This window comes from Centruroides sculpturatus, unplaced genomic scaffold (assembly GCF_000671375.1).
Source record: "Centruroides sculpturatus isolate CEXI.00-Female unplaced genomic scaffold, Cexi_2.0 scaffold2332, whole genome shotgun sequence".
Taxonomy (NCBI): Eukaryota; Metazoa; Arthropoda; class Arachnida; order Scorpiones; family Buthidae; genus Centruroides; species Centruroides sculpturatus.
Genome location: NW_019386453.1, coordinates 1 through 27,562, shown reverse-complemented (window position 1 = coordinate 27,562; position 27,562 = coordinate 1). Strand labels below are relative to the sequence as shown.

Sequence of the window (27,562 nt, the reverse complement as noted above, 5' to 3'; positions counted from 1 at the left end):
TTTTCACTTATTGTATATCTTTTTTAAAAAGAAATGAACATCTATTAACTCAGAATAAATGAATTCTAATTTTAAATAAAGGATGTTTAATTATAAAACTTTATTTACAATTAGAAATCACAATCACTTCCTATATATATTTTGATAGTAATCAATAAAAGCGTCTTATTTCTATACTAAAAACGTTAATTTTCCTCATATATATTTTTTCTTGTTGGTAAGTAATTCAACGTTTAAATTTCTCAATAAAAAAAATCTCTGATTTGGAAAGCCGCGGTTTGTGTTTTTTATTCAGCATGGTTGCAACGCTTTTAACACACGTTCGATCGTTAAATCTTATTGTCGGCGCGCTTCAATTAACGTGCGCTTTTCAGAGCACTGTCATCATCGGGACGGAAATGACGTTTTACGAATTTCGGTATGGCGGATGAATGCAGAAATAATTTCCTTGGCTTATTCTCTGACTTACAAAATGAAATGCTACTTCAAATGACTGAAATAGAATTTTAAATTATTTATTTAAAAATTAAAAATGTAGCCATTGTTATTTGTTCATACTTTTTTTTAAAATTCAAAACCAGGTTTTAAAACCCATATCTGGGTTTTTCGATCTTCTCTTGGTTTCTAGGTTGTTTTTTTCCCCCTAATTTTCGTAAAATATGGGTGTTTTTTTTTTTAAAATATGACTTTACATATACGGTAGACTAACGTCGGATAATAGGGAAGAATTAAAAAAAAAAGTTTATTAACATCAACTACGTTATACTTTTAAAAATTAAGCACCTAAACATTATATTTTTTCAAGTTTTTTTCATATATCACGAGTGGCAACTCTGTTCAAAACGATACTTTATATGTCATATATTAATACTTCACAACAAGTAAACCGTTATATAACTGTATAACGGTCTTGTTTTATATCGAAAGTAATAGAATTAATAAAATATTCTCAAAAAAAAATTATTACATAGAATTTACGTATAATATACATTTATAAAGAAAATCTGTCGACTTGGAATCTTGTACGAAAGCCAATTACGCTCACTCCAAATCTGTAACACTGCGTACAAAGCGAAGCACTAGGAAACATCTGTATTAAATTAAATAGTAAAGATTACGTAGCAGTAAAAAAAAAAGAAGCATTACTAAGCGATCCTTACGAGTTTGGGCAAACCAAAACATTACATTTGAAATAAAGGAAGAAAACAAAAAATAAGTCAGGTATTAGAACACGTCAATGAGAATTATCACGTGACGATACAAACTTGTATTGTATTTACATAAACGACGAGATGCGAAAAGCAGATACCACGGGAAAAAATACAAAATATCCAAGATTTTTTTTTTGTAGAAAATATGCATTTATGAATTATAGAATTGTCAAAAATTTTGGGAATTTAGGGTAACGCTACGTAAGCTACAGGTGAGTCAAAATCACATGGTCGAACGAAGCACTTACGTTACCTGTTAATTCCTCTATAAAACTCCAGAAGTGTAGACGAACAAGCGAATATATAATTATTTTAATTCGTTCGAAAATAATATTAATGAATAAAATTAGCTGTAACTGAGGTTATAGTTTATAAACTGTGCATCGAATAACGAGATAAGAGAGAGAGAAAGAGTCACGTGCGAAATTTTCGATGTTTTGCGTTTAGAATAAGGTAAATTTAGTAGTGCGAGACGTTTTATTGAAATGTATAAACTAACAATTTCTATCTCGGCGTCTTTGTGTATTATATTTTTTATAAGTAAAGTTGCTTATGGAGAAAATTGCGAAAAGGTTATTAACAACTGCGAATGTGTTCTGAAAAATAATAGTGTGATTGATCTAACATCCACAGCTAACAACAATGGTACACCGAGGTAAGTTCATTTGTATTAAATTTTGTATACGAGGAACTTTTAAAATATTTTTCGTAATTAATTTATAATAAAGTTGATACTAAGTCTATATCTTTCTACATTAGACAATACATTCCATTATTGTAATAACATATTAATTAAAAATGCATTAAAAGTTTACTAAATTCAACTTTTAAAAATATATGAAGACATTGAAGTGTATTCATTATTAAATGTATAAAATTTATACTTTCTTGTTAACATTGGTTATGTGTGCAGTACTTATAAAATTATCTTTGTATTATATATGATATAAAATGTTTTTTGTTTTATTAATTTAACCAAGTTTTATTAATTTATTTTAATGTAAAAAATCTAAAAAGCATGTTAAGATGCTCATAAAAATCAATAAATCTTATCTAATAACTTTTTTCAATTTCGAATTTGCTTTAAAGATTAGAGCTACCTGTTGATAGTTGATTATCTAATACTGTATTAATGCAAAATTTATAGATATTATTAATTTCATTCTGTAATGAATACTTTTTTAATTTAAAGTTGGATAAAAGAATCCTTTAAGTTAACTAAGAAAAGTTTTTCAGAGCTCCAAATGGCACTTCAGAAATCAGACATGCCACTATAACAAAGCATTACTTTTTTTTAATATCTTGCTAATTTCATTTTCTAAAAGTTGCTTTTTTAATATCTTGTTTAAAAAAAAATTTAATATCATGGAGGGGAGAAAAATAGAACTTTACTGTGAGTTTCTATTTATACAAAACCTTTTTAGTATAAAGTTCTTTTTCCTGCTATATCTTTAGATTTTTGTACTAATTTAATATTCTAATAAATAATGCATAAGTTATGTAAACTGCAGTTAAAGTTAATGTCGTCATATTGTTCGTTGCTAGTCACTACCTTGTGAGGTGAGAGAGCTTAGTAAAGGTTTTCAATGATCCATACAGTAATCATACAATAATGCCAGTGGAGCACAGGTAAGGACACCTATGCCAGCAAGGTTTATGGAAAGAAATGAAGCAAAGATATAAACACAACCTAGATCAGATATGCTATTAATGTGCATGTTATCCAGGATAGACAGCTGCTGTTCAGCAGCTATTTCCAGTTAGGGACAGCTGACTTATATACACCTGGCCTTAAGTATATAAGCATGCCCACTTCTGTAGCAAATATAAAAATAGTTCTAACATACTTCAGTATGATAATGGCTTAGATGTCTGAGTAAACAAGGACTGTATTCATGGTTTAGGCAAAAGTTCAAAATATTTGCCACACACTTTTTTGGCTTACAGTGGCAAATGCAATAGCAATACTTGGTCCAGCACTACATTACAATTATGCCTACACTCACACAACTGATAACAGAAACCAGCTCAGCCAACATGCTTCAATGGAAATCCAGCCACTGATCTCTTAGACCAGAAAAACATGCTAATGGATTAATGGACACAATAAAAAAGTTAATTATCTATACTTACTACATCACAACTGAACAGATACAAAAGCATAGGCACTATATATAACAAATTCATAAAAATATCCAACAAAAATGCAGAAGACATTTCTTATGGAAGAGTCTTTCTGCATGTTCTGAAATATCACCATACCAGATTTAGCAATCGAAAATGCATTCATTTCTTTTGAGGCAATGTTGAATTAGGGTACTTTAATTAATTACTCACCAGTACATTTGTCCAGTAAAGAATAAATGAATGTTTGTTTTGTTTTTGAGATTGGAATATTCATTTTACATATTTTTAGCACTCAGAATTTTCTACTTTTGCTATTTTGAGTATTATATACTTTTGTATGTTTTTGTGTAAGTACAAAAGTAACTGTTTTCTAGTGCAATTCATTTTCTTTATTTTAAGCTTTCAGAATGAAACTAACTTGACTAGTGTGTTGTCTTTAGAAAAAATGACTCATAACAAACAGAACAAATGAATGAAAGATAGCTACTATAAATTAAATCTTCCATAATATTTTTTGATGGCCAGGTGGCTGAAATAATGCCAGCCTGTGTTTTGCAATTGATATGGGTTAGACTAGATAGAATCCTCAAATTTTTATGGGTGCTATATGACCCAACCACGTGTTCCCTCCCTCATTACCTTCCTGTGTCATTGTGAGCTTGTTCATCTGTTCAAACTTATAATAATGAAAGTAAGCTCTTAAAGTCTACAAGACACAGTTGTTTCATGAAGCTAAAAATTCTAGCATTCATTTTTGAGATAAGCAATTACTCACTATAGACCAGGATGGAAAATGTTTTCTAGAATTAACTTTGTTTTGTGTGTGTTTTTTTTTCTAAAATGAAAATTTTTCAGCAAAAGATTTTGTAAAGTTTCTGCAAATTTACAAATATAAAAATGCAGGTTTTGCAATTTGCAAAACCTGCATTTTTCAATTTCTGGTAAGCAGTAATGCTGAAATCCTAAAAATAAAAAGCCAAAATTTTGAAGTATTAAATTTAGATTAATATTTAAACTTCTGTATGGAAAAAATTCTAATTTACAATATGATTTTCATTTTGATTTGAATACAAATATAACTAATAAGATATTTTTTTATTTTGAAAATTTTTATGATAAAGTTTAATTTTTTTTTTTGTTTTTGTTAAAAATCATACTTTAAAAACATATATTTTTATTTGGAATGAGATTTAATGATTTTTTTTTATTTACATAGGTATAGTTTTATAAATATAAAAGATGCAAGTACTGATAATCAGACAGGTCCAACAGAATATTTTTTCTTTAATCCTTGTTTTCCATTTTCATTGGAAAGTGTGTTTCCATCTTCTGATAAGTTTAAGAACTGTAAAAATGATTTTGTAAGTATTTAAATTATTATTTTAATGATATCTAAATTTAAAAAATTATTAATTATTTTTTAAAGTTTTGATGTTAATGATCTGAGAAATGAACAAAAACTTAGTTTAATTTTCTTCTTATTTAAGAATGACTGACTTAACAAATGGTTCATATTTAAGTCCTTACTTTTTCATTGTTTTTGGTCTGTTTAGCCAGTTTCAACTAACTATATTCAACTAAAGTGAAGATTCTAGCTAACTCTTTATTTATTACTATTTTTTTAATAATCCTATTTATGTCTGCTAATCAGGACTTGTGTAACAATGAATTTGTTTTAACATGGATTGTTAAGATTTATTTATAAAAAAAGTCTTATGATTGCTAGGAACTTTCTAGTGATAATACATTGTTTGCATGGTGATACAAGAAAGAAAGTTTTCTTCTTGAGTATGGATACTGCTTTGTTATTAGTAATCCTTTTTTAATTCAATGTTTGTCTTCTGTTAGAGAAGAGTATATGAAGACTTCTTCTTTAAAATTCTGATGGCAGCTATCTTGTACAACATTGTCGGATTTCCAATGAGTATAGAGGTTATGAGCGTAGTCCCAGAAGTACCTGACCTAACAAAGAAGACACAAAAAATTCGGTAAAACATATCTTTATTTTTCAACATAGTCTCCTTTTAGCTCAATACACTTTTTCCAGCAATGTACAATAGCTTCGATCCCGTTTATAGTGAGAACTGTCGGGCTTCTCAAAATAGCCATTAACCGCAGACTCCACCTCTTCATTGTTGGCAAATCTTTTATCACCAAGCCATTTTTTTAAGTTTGGAAAGAGAAAATAATCCAAGGGGGCTAAATCTGGCGAATAGTGTGCGTGAGGAAGCAATTTGAACCTTAACTCATTGATTTTGGCCATCACAATAACTGATGTGTGAACTGGTGCGTTGTCTTGATGAAACAACACTTTCTTTTTTGCCAAATGTGGCCATTTTTTCTTGATTTCATCACTCAAGCACTGCAATAAGTTCACATAATACTTGCCGTTGATTGTTTTTCCTGGGTGCATCCCAAAAAACTGACGCCATGACCTTGCCAGCAGATGGAACTGTTTTCGCCTTCTTTGGAGCTGATTCTCCCCTTTCAGTCCATTGTTTTGACTGTTCTTTTGTCTCAGGTGTGAAGTGATGGACCCATGTTTCATCCATGGTTATGAATCGACGCAACAACGCAGCTTTGTTGCTGCGAAACATTGCCAAAGACTCGATTGAAACATCCTCACGACGCTGATTTTGTCTCATTGTGTGCAAACGCAGCACCCATCTTGCACACAGCTTTCTCATGTCCAAATTTTCAGTTAAAATGTGATGTACAGCACTTTTTGAAATTCCTACCATGTCTGCTAGCTCTTGCACTTTGAGTTGACTGTCATCCAATACCATTTTGTGGATTTTTCCACCATTTCTGGCATGGTCACTTCACTTGGTCGACTACTATGATGATCGTCTTGGCAGCTCGTATGGCCTCGTTTAAACTCTGCCACCCAATATTTTGTTGTAAATGAGGGAGCAGACTCCCCCAGAGTAGAATCTAGCTCAGCTTTAATATTGGTTGGACTGAAAGTTTTGATATGAAAGTATTGTATCACATAACGATGACAAATTTTTTCCATGTTTACAAATTCACTGAGATTGTTCACTATTTATGGCTGCCAAAAATATACTATACAACGTAACGTCTTCAAACTTAAGCTTTATAAAGTTGATACTTTCGAACACAGTCGTTTTTTTTCAAACAAGTACCGCCATCTATGTCAGGTTGGGTACTTCTGGGATGACCCTCATAGATTTTTGTTTTAGTATATTATTCTAGTGACTTTTTTTAAATATATGTCCATGTAGTTAAGCAAAGAACTACCTGTCTAGTCTTATCTGATTCAAAATAGATCAGATAAGAAAACAATGTAATAACTTTAATTTGGTTAATAACAATTCAGTTTTCATAAATCATTATCAGAGCTCCAGGTAATAAGTATATCATTGGCATAGCTGACAATCAGTTTAATGTGATTTTCAGATCTTGGTAACATTTAATACTTTTTTTGTTTTTTACCCAAAGACAATTAAGATCAAAAGTATCTTGTAAGTTTTCATGTAATAAATTCATTCTAAAATAATAAATTTCTAACCTAAAATCCTTCAAAGAAGTCTCCTTTCAAATTAATGTTTAGCCCAACACTTACCCCTTCTGGAAGCATATTTTTTAAGTCTTATGGCTAGGCAGCTGTTTGCTCCTTTCAGATCTGAATATCCTGAAGTGTTTTTCAGTTTGACTGGAGTTTGATTTTATGGAAAAGAAAAAAGTCGTGGGCTTAAATTAGGGGAATAGATGGCTGTTAAATGTGTGGAATGCTAAATAGAAACTGCTGAACTGGGTTGTGATGTGTGAGTAGGCACATTGTCATGGAGTTTCCAGTTGCCACTTCTGTGCAATGTCAACTTTGTGATGAATTGCATTCTTTAACTACTGAAGAACTTCAATCTAGATCCATGTTTCCCAAATGGTGGGTTGTGACCCAGCACCAGACCATGAAAGAAAAATGCCAGGTCACTTAAAAAGTTTTGAAAACCTAAGTATTTCATTTTTTTTCACAAAGCAGAATGAGTATGTAGAATAGGAAACAGAGCTAAGCTAATCACCTGTTTTAACCTGGGTCAAAGAGGGCTAAAAACAAAAGGTCACCCTCATAGGGAAATGATCCATGAATGAGGGCTCTCGCCCAGCACACCAAGATAGACTATTCTTGGTCTGAGGACCAGATGATACAAATGGACAACTCCAAGCTTGACTTGAAGAATTTACAAGTAAATAACATCGAATCAGAACTATTGAAATATATAATTCAATTAATTGAGACAAAGGATACACTCTGTCTACTGACTTGTTTTATATGCTCACATTGATTTCCCTTGTTCAGTTTGAGTTAAGTGTCAAGGGAGAGCATATTTTCTGTTGAGTTTGCTGATTGTTTTATTACCCACTTATCAATCATAAAATTAAACAATGAACAAACAATGTGCCAGTTACAAACTCGTTGATTAGCACTGCTACACAACTGACATGCAACCAGGCACAAGTTCTGAGAGTGGCACTAACAGACGGCTGCATAATGAGTAGTCCACTACTCTTACAAAAAAGGATTCCTGAATCCAGCAGATTCTGAAGATTATATACAATTTTGTTTTGTTAAGGGTGCTGATGACAAACCGTTATTTGTTATGTGGCACTTTCAAACAAGTCCATGAAACCTTCAAAGTTGAAATGGCACTTGAAATTGAAACATCCAGAATATAGTAGTAAGCCAATAGATTTCTTTATAAATAAAGAGGGAATTAATAGCTAGCAAAAAGACTCTCTTCAAATTTTTCTTGGGGCACTTAATCTGAATCTTGTAATGGCTTCTTAATAAAAATCAAAATTAATTGTTGAAACTGGTTATCTTCACACAATTGCCAAGAAATTAATTGCTCCAGCAATAAAAATATTAGCATCTCAAATATGTGATTAAAAAAACAGAATCAAGTAAATATGCTGGCACTATCAAATAACACAGAAAAGTGTAGAATCGTGGGGATGTCAGATAACGTTGAAGAAACGGTCATAGATCACTTAATGTAGTTTTCTTTCTTTTGTAAGTTGATGAATGGCATTGTTTGATAGGTCTGTACTATCTGATTTGTTTTGTGAGATATGATTTTGAAAATACAAATCTGACGAAGAATTTCTCCTGTAAATCTCACTACATGAACAACAGCTGAAAAGATGTTTAATTTAACAGATAATTACATCAATAAAAATGGCACTGAATGGAAGAAAAATGTGGGACTGAGTAGTGATGGAGCATGTGCAATGGCAGGCATTCATACTGGACTCTTTCTGAGGATCAAAGCTGTAGCACCAGACTATGTATGGCTGCATTGTTGCATTCACAGAGAAGCATTTGCCATAAAAAAAATGCTATTGCTTTTAACCAGAACTATGCAAGAGTGTAAAGTTTGTAAAATTTATAATCTTATCCATTGAATTCAAGAATATTCTCTACATTGTGCAAATAAATGGGGAGTGAACATGAACATCTTTTATGTTGTGAAGTGTGATTTGTTATCAAGAGGAAATGTTTTAAGACTTATTGAAATGAAGGAAGAAGTTTTTTAATTTCTTAAAACAATATTGCCCAATGGTTAGGGATGTAATATTTGAATTCAAAGACAGTTTTCATGTCAATTTGTTAATCAAGATAGCCTACCTTTCTGACTTTTTTTTTTAATAATTGAAATCTAACATTACAAGGTAGCAATGTAACTATTTAAAGTGCAAGAGAGTGAAAGCTACAATGGAAAAACTCAATTTATGGTTGCATCATGTGGAAGGAAATTACAAAACTTTTACAAAGCTAACATGTTACTCTTTTTGTAATTCTGAGTTCCATGTCTGATGAGATTTTAGCTACTATCAAGGAGCATCTACTAGGACTGAAGACAAGTCTGAAGGAATATTTTCTCCAATCAACAGCAACAAAGCATGGATAAGGAACCCTTTTTACAGTGAATGTAGAATCTGAGACAGAAATGCCAGATTCAAATATTGAGTCTGTAATTGAACTGTTGTGTGATATAGCACTTGGACATCTTTAACAACCAAAAATCCATCAGTGGTATTGTCTTATTGTCAGGAATACCTAGTTTTACAAGAAAAGCAATAAAATTTCTAATACTTTGTCAAGGCCTATAAGTGTGAAGCAGTATTTTTAACATTACTTTTCTTAAATAAATATAAAAACTGATTGGAAGTTGAACCAGATCTAAGAATAAAGTTATCTTTTTCTCCAAACCTGAATTTTCCAGTTAACAAGAAACAGCATCACACTTTTCATTAATAAAATATTTTGTTTTAGTTTTTGTTTATATTTGTGTACAAGTAAATGCTTCTTTATTATAATATATGAAAACTGTATGGACATTCAAATTTGTTATATTCTACCTATAATTCAGTATAGGCGATAAGTTTTTTAGTGTGTCACAAATGAGAAGTATAAGAATAACCAGGCCATGGAAAAAAGTTTGGGAAACCCTGGTCTAGATAATCCAAAGTTAAGTTTTGGATAACCTGTGTATAGTGGTTAGAAATAAGGCCACTGTTAATTTGATTTAACAAGCAGTTTGAGTTTTCTTTTTTATTTCACTGAATGATATTGCCATATTTCTGTAGTAGATATTAGTCCTTCATACTGATGTAATAAGTTTAAGTTTATTGACAAATTAAATATTGAAAATATTTTTTAAGTTTTAAAAAAAATTTAGTACTGGTCTTTTTAATACTTTAGTTTGAAAAAAAAACAGGTTTTGAAATAATTTTTTAATTTTATTCCTAAAAAGACTATAGTGAAGATTAGAAAAAAATTTACTTTTTCTGTATATAATTGTATTTGATGTTGAATTGGTTTTCTTTTAAATTTAGTAATTCATTCCTGTTTAATTTAAAATATTTTGACAAAAAATAATTTTAAGAAACTAATTATTTTTAATTAATTTTTTTTTTACAGGCATGCATATTTCATCTATCAAATGATGAAAAATATCAAGAAGAAGTTATATCTTCTAATGTTAAACCAACTTTTACCTCTTTAGACCTTTCCTACAAAGAAAAGGAAAAGTAAATTTAAATATTTTATAATCATACATATGTACACATATATATTTATAGAATCTGCTCATTATAACCATGGATATTTGTAATCAGCCATCTAATGTTATCAGAATTCATGTCCCAAGTCAAGTTAAGCTTATAAAAGTAGATGATCTACCAAATTATAAGGCTAATTTAATAATTAAATAAGTAATTTGTCTAGTGGTACATGGTTAGGCTGCCATCATGTGCTTATTAAAGTTATCAGGAGATGGCAGCCTAACTGCCTCTCTCTAGACAAATTACTTTGTATGTAATTTGATAAAACTGATAAGGCTACATTAATAGTCATTACCAGCCAATCATCATCGGTATAGGAAAATCCCAAGATGATTATAGTAAGCAGATTGTACTGTGTATAAACTAATTAAAATATACTATTAAACAAAAACAACTGTTTTTACGAAACATTAAAATACACCTTAGTTTTTTGACATGTTTAAATTTAACATTACTGGCTATCTTATCTGTGATGAAGCACTCTGGCATTAGCTTCTACTAAGAAGCTGGGGTCGTCTTTGTGCAATCTGTTTTCAAAACAAAGATAATGTTTCTTAAAATATTGGTTTTAAGATCTAAGATTATACACTGGAACCTTGCTTAACGAGCACCTCGCATAACAAGTATTTTGCATAATGAGCAAAACATATTGTAAAAATTTGATTCTCTAACGAGTGACAAGGAGAGAAATTCTGGATTGTGTGCATGCTCCATTAGTCTGTGTTTAGTGTTGCTCATGATCACACATTTTTCCAAACGTGTTCATACATATTACATATAAACATTGACAATCATAGCCCATTATATAATAAACACGGCATCTCGTACTAAATTTAATGACCAATTCCAAATTAATTTTACAAATGTATNTTTAGTGTTGCTCATGATCACACATTTTTCCAAACGTGTTCATACATATTACATATAAACATTGACAATCATAGCCCATTATATAATAAACACGGCATCTCGTACTAAATTTAATGACCAATTCCAAATTAATTTTACAAATGTATAAATTAAAAATTTAATTATTTTATAATTATTAAATTTAATACAAGATGGAAGCATAACTGCCTATCTCTAGGCAAATTAATTAATTCTAATATTTAATTGTAGCCTTTACATAGCCCAAGAATTTGACATGTTGTTTGGCCTGTTTATCAGACATATAATCTGATTTTTTTTCTGCAAATTGAATTCACATTCCAGTTAGTTCATTCCATGCTAGAAGAAAAAAGATTACAATGCTTCACGCTCCTTAATAATGTATATTGTATAATTGTCTTTGAATAAACATTACACACAAAATATTTGAGTATTTTTTTCCGGCATGAAATGCATTATCGTATTTTACAATAACTTGTTAAGCAAAAACAGTTATTTTCCATATGAATGTTTCACATTAAGAGTAATTCTGGAACGAATTATGCTCATTAAGCAAGGTTCCATTGTATTTATATTTAAGTAACTTCATAAAAAGTTCAAATTATACTAGTTCCACTATTATTAATATAATAATTGGAAAATAAATTTTGAAAGCTAAATGAGTTTGCATCTAAATTTTGAAAATATTTTAAAATTGTATTGTAAGACTGCCAATTTGTTTTTGACATTTTACAGTAATTTACAGTATATATGTGGACTTGTTTTTAAAGTTTTAAAATAAGATATATTTTAAAACAGATCTTTAACAGTTTTTCTGCATTGTGATAAAACAGCAGAAAAAGCAAAAGTAGAGGAGGTACTAAAGAATGGAAATGAATATGTAAGTGGTATTGCTTCATATTTTTGTTTCTAGTTTTCTGTAGGAATAAATAGAATATTTTACTTTATGATTTGGCTTCGCAATAGTTTTTTACAGCCACAACAGAGATATTTTTTTACATTTTTACTTCTTAAGCTTCTTGAAGAGAAGAGACAGTAAAGAGAGAATTTATTTCCCTTTTTTTTATTTATCATAATGATGATATATCCCAGTTTTGGTTTTTTCTTCCTATGTACTCTCCTCCACATGCTGACACTTCTATCATTTTTAGCAGTTATAGGCTAATAGTTCTTGGCTGGTGTAAGAATGCAGCATGCAGTGGCTCAGTCTCCTTCAAAGGGCAAATAGGTGATGATTAATTACAGTGACAGATCAAATCTGCAAGCTGGGTTATTCAGAAAATCTCAACCAAGTCCATTGATCACCTCCATGTGCAGAACTGTGTGCCAACACCAGCCAAAAGACTTCTACTCTGCAGGCATAACATTGTTGTCAAAAAGATGGAAGTTGGTATTTGGAGGTGATGACTTAGTTGAACCATTCTCATAATATAACTTCCTGAAAGTATTTAGAAGTATTTTTCTTCAATATAATTTCTAAATAGAAAATTTAAGATCAAACACAAGACTTCAACTTTAACTATCTATCAAACTTCACTATACCCTACATTAAAAATGTTAACAGCATTGGCATTTTAAGGCTTTTTGCTATTAATATACAATGTTCACTTTAACATTTTATCCAAGCACAAGAGATCCTTCCAGCATTGCATAAATATATACATATGTTGTGTTAGTTCCACTGTTATGTTCACAGTAAATTTAATTCATTCAAAAAAGACATGTATAACTCACACAGTATTTCCAAGGCAATACTTAAATTTTCCAAACATAAGAATAAGATGCAAATTAAAAATTCAATCTTGACAAATCATGACATGATGTTGATGCTCCTTTTTATAAGAGAGCAAATATCATGCAGTCAGTGAATTAGTAGAGCCTGTGACAATCCCTTAGTCACTTCACAATAGTATTCATGAGTGTATTTTATAAAGGAAATGAGACAAAATACACAAGCAGTACATGCATTCCATGAATGCTTTCCAGCTGATCCAAAGAGCTATTCATATAACAATTCTGAACATGTGCTGCTTAATACTAACCTCTGCTACAGGTTAGTACCAGGAATCACTGTCAAACTTACCCTTGTATTAACAATATCAAAGTTTGGCATACTTCCATGCATATCCACATACATGAATATATGAAACAGTGAGAGAATATGAACTGCAGCAATCTCAAATATATTAAGTTAATTTTATGTTGCCATGACATGCAGTAATTCAACTGCTACTTGCAATTGGCACATGATGTGGTTCAATCTGGCATAAATTTAGCATGTTGTATGGACTGAAGACACTTTTTCCCCTGTAATGGAGTATATTACTACCATAATATGCACCACTGACCCAGTATGCTCCATGATGCACACATACTATAGCATCAGATACATTTATACTAAAAGATTTGGTGTTTCCATCTGGACTGAGTAGCAGCTTGGTCATTCATTGATGGCACTCTGACTGGTGAATGCTACTTTAAATCCTACACAATATGGTAGCTGGCTGACTTGCCATTGGAGCAACTGTAGCATGTTTGGTATCTGCTCATTTCTGGATAGATGTGCATCAGTGGCTTAGACATCCGATAGATAAAATGCATACAATTTCAAGGCCACCATGTTTCCTAGACTTGAGCCAAATGGAATTTTTTTCTATGGTGTTTCCTAAAGACATCAATGTATGATTTGTACCTTGCAGTCCTGCTGTGATGTTTACAAACTGGAAAGATAAATGAGGGGAATGTAAGATTGTGCATATGTTAAGAATGTATGATTGTGCATATTGCCACTAAAGGTGGTTGTTTTGAACACACCATAATTTAACAAAATAAAGCTGTTTTTGTATTCATATATGTAATGTTGGTTTTATCCTTTACTGTCAGAGATTCTATGTACATTATGCTAAATAATCTTAAAATGATTCCCTTCCATTATCTTTGTTTTTGTGAGATGGAAAAATTCATATTGCTTTGGAACTACTGCATGATTTAAACTTGTCCTTCTTTTGATTAAATGAATTAATTTACTGTACACATTAGTGGTACTAATACATCATATGCTATGCAATGCTGGGAACATTTCTTTTGCACCTGGATATATTGTATGAGTCTTTTTTTATCCAGACTCATGACATCTGCCATTCTATGTACATATTGGATATCCTAACACTGAATGTGTGAACAGAAAAAAGGCTCTTCTTTTGTCATAAGAATATTGTGATCCTGCCAAGAACAAGGTGTTTGACACTACCAAAGTCTGATTTCCAATGTCATGAGTGAGTTGTGGTTGTTACTGTCCTACTATGTTATTAGAAACAAACATGCAACTCTCAAACTATGTAATCAAAGAATAATATAATATTTTGAAATTCTAGATAAAAAACCAAGCTCATAGACAACTTCTGAAATAAATTTTAAACCTTATTAAAAACAACTATATTAACAGAACTATAAGATAAAAGGTCTTTTTTATCTCAAAAGATAGAAAAAATGATTTGTGAAAGTCTTCTAAATGCACCCAAATATCCAGAAGCCTTTTCAGATAACTGTTTACAAAATTTTTTTTCCTTGCTTATTTTTCACTTTCATACTTAATGATAGTATCTGAGAGCTCTGTGTAAATTTACATCTTTGTAGGCACAGATGATCTAGAACATTTTTTTGCACAAATTGTTTAATTTTATATACCTTTCCACTATGAAAATTCAGTTATCTTAAATACTTGTTTTTAAATAAATAAAATATAGTTAAACTATACTTTGGAGAGTGGTGAATGATTCAATCAGGTAAGCTGCCTTGTGATTTTAAGTCTGTCACATGTTGCCAAAGTTTTTTCTAATTTTTGTAACTAAACTTTTCATTTGTTCACTGAATATTTGTTAATATGATGATGAAGCTTTTATCTAAAGAATAATCATTTTAAAAATTATTGAAAAATTTCTTGTAGAATGAAAAACTTCTATAAATATAGATGAATCATAAATTTTTTCTTTTTTGAATGTACAGAAGATTAATTTTACTAGATTTATAACTAACTTTTTTTTATTTTTAGACATTAAATTTAACAACAAAATGTGCTTGTGCAGGTGGTTGTCATGCACCTGAACCTACACCTGAGCCAAAGTCTGGATCTAAACTTTCAACTGGAAGTATTTTGTTAATAGTGTAAGTTTTTTTAATTTATTGAAATTATTTATGTAGAACTTCTTAGAGAAATTTTTATTTATATAAAATGAGTGAACCAATAATAAAGGATATTTGTCTCTGGACTGCATTAATATATTTATGAATGTAAATAAACCATAGCTGGAAACAAGAGTTTTTAATACAAATGTCACAATGAAATACCAGCAAAGTTAAATTTAATTGAACTGACTTTTTAAACTGAACTTTACTTTAGTGGTTAACATCAGGTAAGGCTTTAGAATAAAGAATTTTTTGAAAAACAACTGACTATTCAAGTTGTTTCTAAAGAACATAATACATGAAAGTTTGCACCAGTGTGGTTGAAGTCAGTAAACAATGTGTGACTCTGACCTTACTTTACAATGTGTGACTCTTCAATGATGAAAAATGTGGAACTTAGATAGATGATTTTGATAGCTGGAATTATTACTGACATGATCTGAGAAAAGAACACTGTTTGCTGTAAGAGTCATGGCGCTCTAATGGTTTGGGAGCATTTGGATTCAATGGAATTTTCAATTTTGCATTTATTTACAGATGTTGGACTTCAGAGCATTATCAAGACAGTCAGTTTTCTAATGTTAAAAAACTTATACCATGAATTCTCAATTTTACTTTTAACTTGAAACTAGAGTTGTTACAAACTCTTGAGTTCAATGCAAATTTATGTGTTTGTTGTTAAAATTAATGGAAGCATAATTAGCCATTAAATAATTTTTTCCATGTAATTTTTAAAATTTACCTAAACTTTTGGGATAACAATGTTTAGCAAAATTTCTATTATAAGCATTATAATAACTATATAAAAAGCTTAAATATCATTTTAAATTGTTAAATTTGTATGATATATTGTGATCTTATTTCAGTTATTAAATCAACTGAAAGTTCACTATTTTAAAAGTTTAGGTAAAATGATTTTTCATGAAATTTTGGGACAGACTTTATATAGGCATATGTAATTATATATGATGCATTTCAAGTTTTTTCCATTCTTTATTATAAGAGAATTCTTTCTAGTCCATCTGTGTTTTAATACCTCCTTATATTTATAAATTTTGTATTTTATCTAATTTTCTTCATGATTTAGGAGTATCAATTTTATAAAATATTACTGCATAAAAAGAATATTTTGTTGATTTTTATTTTAGTTAGCAAACACATATTAGGAACTGTTAAATAACATCATAACATGTGACCAGGAGGGTCGGCACTTTTTTGTTGCCTCGTCAGGATTGACACTACTGTCTCTTGCGACACTGAAGCTGCAGCAGTGAAATTGGTTTGGGTTTAAAAAGTAGGTTACGTGAGCAGCCGCATATACCGTGATTATGGCGTGATCAGGACAGCGTTGGAAGCAAGACAGATACTAGGTTAACAAAACAAATACCCATTTATTTTTCATACTAGATCTACAGGCTAACGGTAGCATGATAATTCAACATTGGATATGAGAGTGACATGGACATGTTTGCACGAGAGAATTCACATGAAATTACAGGTTGTTACAAATACCTGCATTGATGGTGAGGCTTCTTAATTTGGATTTCGAGAGGGGACTGATGTCTAGGGTCTTGAGGTTGTCTGGACTTGGATCTTTCAGACAGGTCTGGATTGGGGAAGTTCTGGATCAAGGAAGATCATCTAGGCAGAGTTGAGGATAACGTGAAAATCTGATAGAGTATGATTGGCACTGATACAGGAAAATTTAATTGACTTTAATCCTAGAGGGACTGGCGATGACTCCTCCTTTTGGCTGTTAATTATGATATTAAAATCCTTAACGCATGGCTGGGAGGTCAAGGGATCATGGAAAAGTGTTGCTTTTGCTGTCGAGAAAATATAAATCTATGCTCTCAGGTAGTAGATGACAACAATTATCGTAGATATGACGGAATAATGACTGATTTTAGTTACAGTTCAGATTCTCACAATTGTATAGAAAATTTGCAATGTTGTGTTTTGCAGTTCAGCAATTTTTCAATGTTTCCAGCATCTATTTTAATTATTTTAGTAGCAGATTATTTCCCGCTTTTACTAGAGCAACTTTTAAATTTTTTCATAAATATGCTTCAAAGAAATTTTTATAATATTTGAATTTGATTTAGCTATCATGATCTTCAGAACTCATTTTGGATAGCAGGATTTTGATACTGGGTATGGCTATATTTTATTATTAATATAGGAAAGTGAAGCAATAGTGTCATTCATGCAGACTTTTTGCATTTTAGACAGTGAATTTTGGGTGATTTCATCTCCAAATATTTTTTCTATTTCATCTATTTAAATAATAATGACTCAGGAAAATGAAAGGAAAAAATGATTATTCTGTTTTTAGTTCATTACAAATGGCATACTTGCAACTGTTTGAAAATGCATTGTTTAGTGCTGAGTTATTATACACTGCTGTTAATTATCTACTTGAAATTATGGTTTTTAAACAAATATTTTTATAGTATTTGAAAAAAGACTGTTTTTGTTATTTTAGGATGAGAAATAATGATAATTAAATTTAATAAATGTATGTATTAATTATAGGCTTTTTACTTTTCTGGTAATATACATAATTGGTGGTATAATCTGGAATGGATATTGTCTTGGAGCTTCTGGAATAGAACTGTTACCAAATTTAGAGTTTTGGAGAGAGTTTCCTGCTTTAGTTACTGTAAGTAGATTGAATTTGATATTAAAAAGGTGTGCGTGTGTATGTATGAACAATCAGTTTGTTTATTAAATCCTTTAATTAATAAGAACTTTAATTAAAATGGAACCAGCTTGTTAAAATAATCAGCAGTTGTCTGAAATTTACTAATCTTGTTATAGCTTGATTAGATATAAAATTTTTTAAATCATTATCTAGAGGTAAATGGTTATGCTGCCATCTAGTGATAGAAATAAAAGTTATTTCTAAATTTTAAATTTTATAGGATCCTGGAAGAAAAGCTTAGTCTGGAGATAGACTCGAACTGATCATGGGATATAAATATAGTTATAATATCCAAATTAGTTGAGTAATTAACTAATTTAAATATAACTGTACTTTTCTCTATTAAAAGTAACTTCAGTGAAGAAGTTACTTTTATTATAGACAAAATATTAAAAATTTGGCATAATAGAGGAATTAGTGAAGTACAGTAACTCCTCTAATTTGTGGTGATTGCCAAAATTTGACAAAATAATCTAGTATTGTTTTTCAGGTAGTTGAGTTTAGCTGAAAGAAACCAAATCATTGAATTTTTCAAACATGTTTTTCAGGCAAAAAGGAGCCTAGCTCTTTTAGAGGCATCAATTTCTGTTTTGAAATTCCTCAAAGAATAAAACAGTGACATATATCAATTGACTACCATTTTATTTCAATACATTTTAAGTTAAAGGTGGAGAAGCAGTGTTAAATAAATATATGGAAATGGGTCAATAGTTTTTGAATGAAATTAATTTTGACTTATAATATTAACCTAGAATTTGGGTGAAAAATGATTAAATGCAAACTGTGTGTGTGTGTGTTTATATATATAATCTTGTTATATATATATATATATGTCATATCATTGCAATAAGATAAAAAATTTATAATTCTTTTCCTGTTATTGCAATGCCTATAAGTTTTGAAATACTTAATCAAGTTATGAAAGATTATTTTTATAAAATGAATTTTATGCATTTTTATTAAAATTTTAATGTTTTGTTTTAGGATGGTGCTAGATTTACAGTACAGTGTTGTATGAATAGAACAACCACATATGACAGTGTATAATAATGAATGATCAACAATTTTTAAATTGTTCTGCCTTGTATTATCGATTTAAATTGTTGTATAATAAAATATGAAAGTGTGTATTTTGATAAATCATTATCTTTATAGGATTTCTTGTTTAATAACAAACTTATATTAATCATTGTATTTTCTCCAATAGGAAATTAAACTGTTTTTGTTGAAATTCATGATTTCAGCAAAAACTGGAAATGTGTGGTTTATCTGTTAATGAGTAGAAAATATTTAAAATTACATTTCATATCTAACTCAGCAGAAATCCTAGGCATAGCTACCAATTTTCTGATATGGCAAGTAGTTTTAAAGTTTTTTTTTCTTTTGTACAGTTTAGGTTTTAGAAAATTTTGAAAATTTACTAGTATGCAAAGTGTTACCTTTTTTAAATCTTAATTTTTATAATATATGTGAATTAAAAAAACATTGCTAACTATTAAAGATAAATTTTCATTAGTTTTATTCTCTAGCTGTGTAATGATTTCGTTTCAGAGAACTTTGATGGTTAGTCATCATGTCATGTGGTTTGTCGTTCTAATAATAATAAAAAGCAAACAAGTTTTTAGATTATTGTTTATAATCAACAAATTCTCTATAAAAACTAATTATACACATTTAATATGCCATCTCTAGCTTGACTGTGCAATTTCATTTTCCAGGTTTCTCCAGTGAGAAGGAATGCTGGAATTTTGTAATAGGAAATTTTTTTGAATTGGAATGAAAGTTTTATTCACTAGATTCAAAAATTCTAAGTTGGAAATAATTTTAGGAAATATATATCTGATTAATCTGAATTTTTCTAATGCACAAAAATCATAGTTTCATTTTTCATACATTATAATTGAATTCAGTTAACAAACTATACATGGCTTTTTTTAAAGTAATTACAGGAAATCCATATTAATTCAAACTCTGATAGTTTGAAATCTTGTTAGTTACAAACTAACAAGATTTCAAACTATTTGTCCTGGTCAGGGAGAGATTTTATATGCTAAGAAATCTGGTTAATTCAAATTTCAAAGTAGCTGTATTTTGAAGTGAAAATTCTGGGACAAGTGCTGTATACCTATAGTTTGCTTAATAAATTACATATACTGCTATTTTTAATAATATAAATATACAAACAGAATACATCTACATCAGTTACATGGCATTTGTACAGAAATATATAAATTTTGGCTAATTCAATCACATCTTCAAATTATCAAGTTTTATTTTGTCCTTTTTTTTGAATTTCAAAGTATTTAGGATTTTCTGTAAATTTTTTGGAAAGACTATACATTCAAAACAATAACTCATTAAGATGCTTGGAAAAACTAATCTACTTCAGCATCATTTGAAAACTACCAATATACATGACATTCTCACTAACTCTATTTCTGGCCAATTAAGTATAGATCCACAAGATCATTAACTATCAAACCATAGATAACTCACACTAGAACACAATTCCACCATTTTGCTTAGACCCCCCCTCTAGCCTGACAGATCCATTACTTTCCAAGGTTTACTCCCAGTTGCACATCTGTTCATGAGCGGGAAACAGATGTCTGATCAGATAGTCTGAACTGAAATCTGGATTTGTCTTCAGCTGTCCAGTGCGGTTTTCTGGTCCAGGACAGCTTTGCAATGCAGTGATGAGCAATTAGCAGGATTTACAAGTAGGGCAATAATTGCCAAAGCCCAGCATGGTTACAGACCTTTGCACAGTGTACATTGATGGCCACAGATGCACAAGTGTTATCTCAGATCATAGCCAATTTTAATGTGGCTTGATTGTCGGCTGTATAGAATCACCACCAAGGTCTGGAACACGAGGTTTTCACCCATAGATATCATTTAGTCATTGTAAACGCTTGATACAGTTGCAAGGGGAAACAAATGTAGCAGTTACCTTGGAGATACAGTAGGTGCAAAACAGACTATATGTCTACAAATCAGATTCACTTAATGTTCCTGAATAACACAAGTAAAAAAGACTTGTCAATTTACTCCTGCTCATATAGCATGTTATCAAATTAGCATAAATGGGTAGTTCAAAATTTGCAGTAGTAACAGGTGATGCTACTGCTTATTGGAGATGCCTATTCTGGTTTATCAGAGTATATTTTTTTGTTTTATTTAATACATTAATTTAATTTACTGAACTTAGTTTCACAATACCAAATAATATTTGAAACCAATTTTTTCCACTGACAGCAATCATGTGACATGGATTACCACAGATGAAGGTAATTTCCATGACATGACATAGGAATTCTTGAGTTAGTTTTAACTCATTTTAGAATTAAATGATTACATTTTCGTTTTAATCAAACTTTTCTCAGGAATAAGCTTAGAAGAAATATGACAAGCATTTAGAACTGTAGGCAAAAATACACAATTCTACAGATTAATTCAGTTGAACTCATTTGCACTATAATAATTAAAAAAAAGTACAATCAATGTAAAAATTTAATATTTGATTTTTTTTATCATCAGTTATTTACATGCAAATGAATTTTTAACATCTAGCTTTCTANTACAAACAAAATAAATATATTGAAAAATATAAAAACAATAAAAAATTATACTTCAGAAGTTAATTTAGTATCAAAAACGTAAAATATTTGAGTAGCCCAAGACATAGCCAAAGATTGCAGCGCCACAGCACTGGCGAAAATTTAAATTTGCCGACTGGAATTCTTTCAGATAATTGATTTTCGGATAAACAACGCTCTACTGTATTTTTATTTAAAGGTGGATAGATAGATTTAAAAAAAATGAACTTGTGAAACTTCCCCTTACAATCAGACGATTTTCAAGATGTTTTGGCTAAAAATTCTTTGACAATTTATAATATTTTACCTGCTTGCTGAATTTAATAAATTTATGTATGAAAATTTATGTATGAAATTAAAGTATGAAATACAGTGAAAACTTGTTTATCCAGAGACTCCATTTGTATTTTGGGTGCAAATTAAATGCTCAGTGATTGTTAAATTAGATCATAGTCTATCAACAGATGACTGATTATCCAAAACAGTTTGAACTATTTTCCAGACTTCTTTTTGCATTCATCTAATATCATTTGTAATTGTCCTTCCTTTTTTTTTTTGCAAGTTCCTTAAGATTTTACAGTCAAATGCACATTATTGTATTAAAATATCTTTATCTAATAAGAGAGTTAAAAATGATTTTCAAAACTTAAGAAAATTATGAAATGAAACATCAAATACTGTCTCATAAATCTTTTAATTTTTTTAAAGACAATATTGAGTTACCAAAATAAAAATAAATGCAATGCTTTTCCGTAAACATTCATATATTTCTATAAATAAATATTAAAATATAGCAATACCATCAGGTCCAATGGAATTTAAACAATGATTGATAACAAAGTTGGGAGTAGACATCTTAAAGAATAAAAGGTAGGTAGTAGGTTACGAAAATTTTAATGTGTCCAAAATTCGTAAGAACTTTAAAAGATATGTTGAGATTTTTTGAAATGACTTCCCTAAATTATTATTGTGATATATGGAAACAGTATTCAGTGTTTACTGGAACTTCTGATATTGCTAAGATTAATTATTTTAAAAAATTTACAGAAAACAAATATTTTAAAATATATCCGAATATCAATAACAAAGACTATACATTTTTAGTAATAACGTAGTTAATGAAAGCAATAAGCAATATCACAGTAAAAAGTTACCTTACCATTTTAGCATTGATAATAAAAATGAGAGCTTTTTATCAAAGTGTCTTACAAAACTTTGTTTTGTTTTTGGTTGAAAAAATCATCAAAGCAAACTTTTTGAATCTGAAAGTTGGTTCCACATTGGACAATGATATTCCTTAAAACAGATCTGATCCGTGCATAGCAAATTACTATTAAAAAAAAAAAAAAATCATTGAATGTTCACAAAAAATTCCAACTGATTTATAGTTAATTTTCAAATATTGGGAACATTTATGCTAGTATCTTCATTCATTCATTATGTACAAGTCTATGTAAATCATTCATCCTGAGACGCGAGATTGGATCCAACTAGAAAATACATATGTATATAGGCACATGGTTTCTTTTCAAGTAATGTTTTGCTAGATTCTTTCATAAGTTGTTTCAGCTCTACAACCACTCAAGACAAATATCACACCATCCTAAAAATATATAAAAATAAAAATTCAGTACTTTAAATTTATTACACTTAAAGTAACAATGTTAAATATTGAATTGATATTATATATATTATCTAATAAATATGTTATTGATGGATCTCTGTAGATGTAGAAAAATCTATACGAGACATCCTTGCACATGAAATGCTTTGAATATATTGCAAAATGATGTCATACTGGAATGCAAATAGGTTCCACATTATAAAAATCACGTCTACTGCATTATATGAGTGTTATACATTATATTAAATCATATACAGATATAGTTTCTGGACACAAATTCACTGAGTTCAGCATTAATAAAGTTCCTTTAGTATTAACACAAGCACTTTTGACGAGTGTATAACCGTCGTCTTCAGGTGAAGACGACGGTTATACACTCGTCAGATATTTGTGATTAATAGAAAAATGAAGAAACTTATACATGATTAAAAAATAAATTTAATTAATGCATATTATGATAAGAATGCTAATAGATATTGATCTCCAAAAAAAATACTATAACTGACATTTCATTTCAGTATTTCATGTTAAAAATTGACAATTATTTATATTCAATGAAAATTTACCATAGGAAAGAGTTAAAAATTTTATTAAGTTTATATTAAGTTATTAAATTTACAGAAATAGAATATATATAATAATATATTATTTATTTAGTTTTCTAAAATATCTTAAAGTACAATTTTCTCTGATACTAATAAGACAACTTACCCGAACTAGTAATGGAAAATCTAACCAAAATTCATAATTTGGAATCATTTCAAATCCTGATGCTCCCCTGACAATTTTCAAATATGCCATACCACCAAGAAAATATATACATGAAAAAGTGACTAATCTATAAAAGTAATTAATTACATTCAGTAAATTAAGAAATAAAATGCTTAAAAATTTAACTTTAATAATATATTGAATTTTTATCCTCAAATATACTTATAACAATAATTGACATTTATACACATAATTAAAAATTATTTTTAGCATAGCTCAGAAAAAAATTTCTGAAGCTTGAATATCAATAATCTTTAATTTTTAAAGCTTAATAATTATATTATTATTTACAGATTTACTACTTTATATATAAATTTACAAATTTTAAAGTTTTGATTCAATTACAAAATTTGCTAGGAATTAGTTTTCTTGGAATTTTCTCAGTTTACCAGTCTTCAAACAATATTTTTATATAAAATGCATTGTCCAATCTTAATCCACAAAATTAAAGGTTGACTCTGCTGTAAGACTTATTTCCTGAGGTGTGAAAAAAGACAAGATGAAGACATTTATTTATTGTATTGTTTGGAAAATTTTTAAAATAAATTTTCAGTTTGAGAATTTTTTGGTAAAATCGCAGTCCTATAAATCCTCACTGTTGTCCATCCACCTTTCCTTAATCTTGAGAACAGAGTTATATAGATGAAAGATGAGACCAGATAGGGAAACCTTACGGGCAGGAGGCCTCGACTGACTATATAAGAACTTCTGATGCAAACCAGAAGTCACGTTATTTCAATCCAAAAATTTTCTCTCGAAAGGTGTTAGATAGATGACCAGCATGACACTATTGTTAAAGGAAAAGTATGATATACGGGGGCAAGCCACTACTAATTTAAGATGGAGAGTATATATTTTAAGTTAAATAAATTAAAAATATGATTAAAAATTGCAGCCTGGCATTGTGATGATATCACAATAAATAATTCCTTGTTTTTTAATTAGATATTTTTTGTGGAATGATTTATTTTTTTCTTTATTATTTCAGTAATGAAAGCTAAGCAACAGATCTGAAAAAGTTTATACTTTTATAATCAATGCCTATCATTGAATAATAATAAAGGATCATTATTTTTAATGATAATTTACAAAAAAAACATTTCAAACAAGAGTACAAGTATATCACTGTACTGTGGGTGATCAGTTAATGAACAGTTCGGACTACGAACAAATCGGATAAAAATCGTCAGAGTATTCGTTATGTTCGGACAAAGAACACCTCACAGAACAAACACAAGAAGAAGCAACGTAAAATAATGAATACCAATTGGTCTTTCCTTGTCTTCAGGCAACAATTTGAAACTTTTTGGAGTGCAGGAGATGTTGACATCAATTTTCAACCTGATATATACTGATCAGATAGTATTCCTCTGAACTTTTAAACTCGCCCTTGTAATTCCAGCTTTTTATTTTTTTGACAGAAACAATTTTTTATAGTATTTCTGAGACTGTCAGGTGAGCACTTGTTAAGTTCTGCATCGGTTTTTATTTTCGAAAGGTGAGAGTATAATAGTAAAGATAGAGAGTAGGCAGATGTCTGTTGTTGCTGGGTAGTATGGCTCGAACAGGTCTACAGTAGGCCACAGTTCAATCTTATCTAAAAAAGATACAGTATAATCAAGAAGACTCAAGCAGCTAAAGGAGTAACAAAAATCATATCTGAGAAATGAAGAGCATTGAAGAGCTCATAATGGAATTTGAAACTGATCTAATGACAGAACACCAAGAAACTCGGCGAGGTATATTTTCTTCTGAAAAAAAAGGATTAATGCTGACATCTGTTATTAAAGATCTTTTGAAGAAATGGGAGAATGTCAGAACAACGGCCTTAGAATAGCATCTAAACCAGGTTGAGCATAATTAGGGATGTTATGACGACAATGCTATTATTTCTAAAAAATCCTGAAGAAGAGAGAGAAAAGCAATTGATATTGGACAGATTCTTTAATGCCCCACAAACATAAAAAATATGACTAATAAAAATGCAACACTATTTATATATAATAATAAAAATACACAAACGTAGTAAGAAAGTATATAATTTTTTTATATTTGTGATCTCCAGAACAGAATCAAATTCCCATAAAAATCTATGGTAAATTGATAATGGGTTAACGAACAATTCGGATAATGAATATAATCTGTTCCAAGACTGTGTTCGCTAACCGATCACCCACTGTATTTCTTAAATGAAAACTTGAAGAGAAAATTACTAGATGAAAATCTTTATAGTATTATGCAATGCCTTTTACACTTAAATAGTTGAAGTTGCATAAACATTCTTTTAATAAAAAACTGATAATTTTTTTATTTAATTTCAATAATACTAGATAAATATAAGTTGACATAAAAATTTGATGTAAAGTAACATTATTATATTAACAAAACTAATATATTAAGAAATAATTACTTATGAAATATGAGAAATAATTCATACCATCAATTAATATACAATATCAAAAACCTATTTACTAGAGAAGAAATAAAATTATTATGATATTTATTTTCAATAAATTCTACTTGTTTCTATTAAACTTTTAGAAGTCAATTTGGATTGTATTTGACCTAATGAATGTTTTATTATAAAATATTCTATGTGAAAACTTACAATTTAATAAAACTTTTTACACAAATTTGATGTCCTATTGTAAGATAATTTGATATAAGAAATATTTGAAGATAAGATCATTCAGCTTTAACTGATTACTACATTATTTAAGTTATCATTTTGTCCAAAAAATAAAGATAAACAAATAGACTGAAGATTATTTAAATACCATTTAATGAAATTTCCAGTGTTCATTGAAAATTCATGTGTGAAAGTTTCAAGCATTCCCTAGATTTCCTGACATTCTCTGATTTTTCATGTAAATATAAAAGTCTTCATAAATTTTAGTTCTCCAGATATGTCAACTTTTGATTTATAGGAAGTCTAAACATTTTATTATTAAGAATGTAAAATTAAAAGAATAATGTCTCAAAATAATAATGAATAAAGATTTATACCTTAGCAATGTATGAAATGACATGATCCAAGAATGCAATTAAGAAATCCAAGAGTTAATTCTTCAGAAAAAGTTTTTAAAAAAAAAAGATTGAAGCTGACAGAAACCTCAAAATTAAAAGACAGAAAGCCATATATTTATTTTTAACAGGGAAAAAATGCTTCTCATCCATGAATGTTTTTAAAGAAAGCTTTAATAGAAAATATGAAAGTTTGAATAAAAAGTTGTTATTCTATCATTTGAAAAATAAAATTAAAAATTTGATTTTACAAATGCAGTGTGTAGCGTCTGTGTAATCCAAAACGAGTTGGTAGACGAACGGACAGCAATTGGTTAGAAAACGTACGTTTTATTTAAAA

The 27,562-nt window shown here is 29.3% G+C and overlaps 1 protein-coding gene and 1 long non-coding RNA gene across 2 annotated transcripts; one reads left to right on the top strand and one right to left on the bottom strand.

Annotated features, from left to right (window-relative positions):
- The first annotated feature begins 1,027 nt into the window (after positions 1-1,027).
- Positions 1,028-19,344, top strand: LOC111615015. Its single transcript, XM_023356391.1, has 7 exons — positions 1,028-1,866; positions 4,555-4,699; positions 10,285-10,394; positions 12,114-12,195; positions 15,367-15,479; positions 18,036-18,162; positions 19,189-19,344. The coding sequence occupies exons 1-7, from the start codon at positions 1,697-1,699 to the stop codon at positions 19,249-19,251; spliced, it is 810 nt and encodes a 269-aa protein (XP_023212159.1). The 5' UTR covers positions 1,028-1,696; the 3' UTR covers positions 19,252-19,344.
- Positions 19,345-22,700: 3,356 nt separating this feature from the next.
- On the bottom strand, positions 22,701-24,265 carry LOC111615018. The gene is made up of 2 exons (XR_002755021.1): positions 24,139-24,265; positions 22,701-23,406 (listed from the first exon to the last, which is right to left on the bottom strand). It is a non-coding gene; the product is annotated as an uncharacterized LOC111615018 (long non-coding RNA).
- Between the last annotated feature and the right edge of the window lie 3,297 nt (positions 24,266-27,562).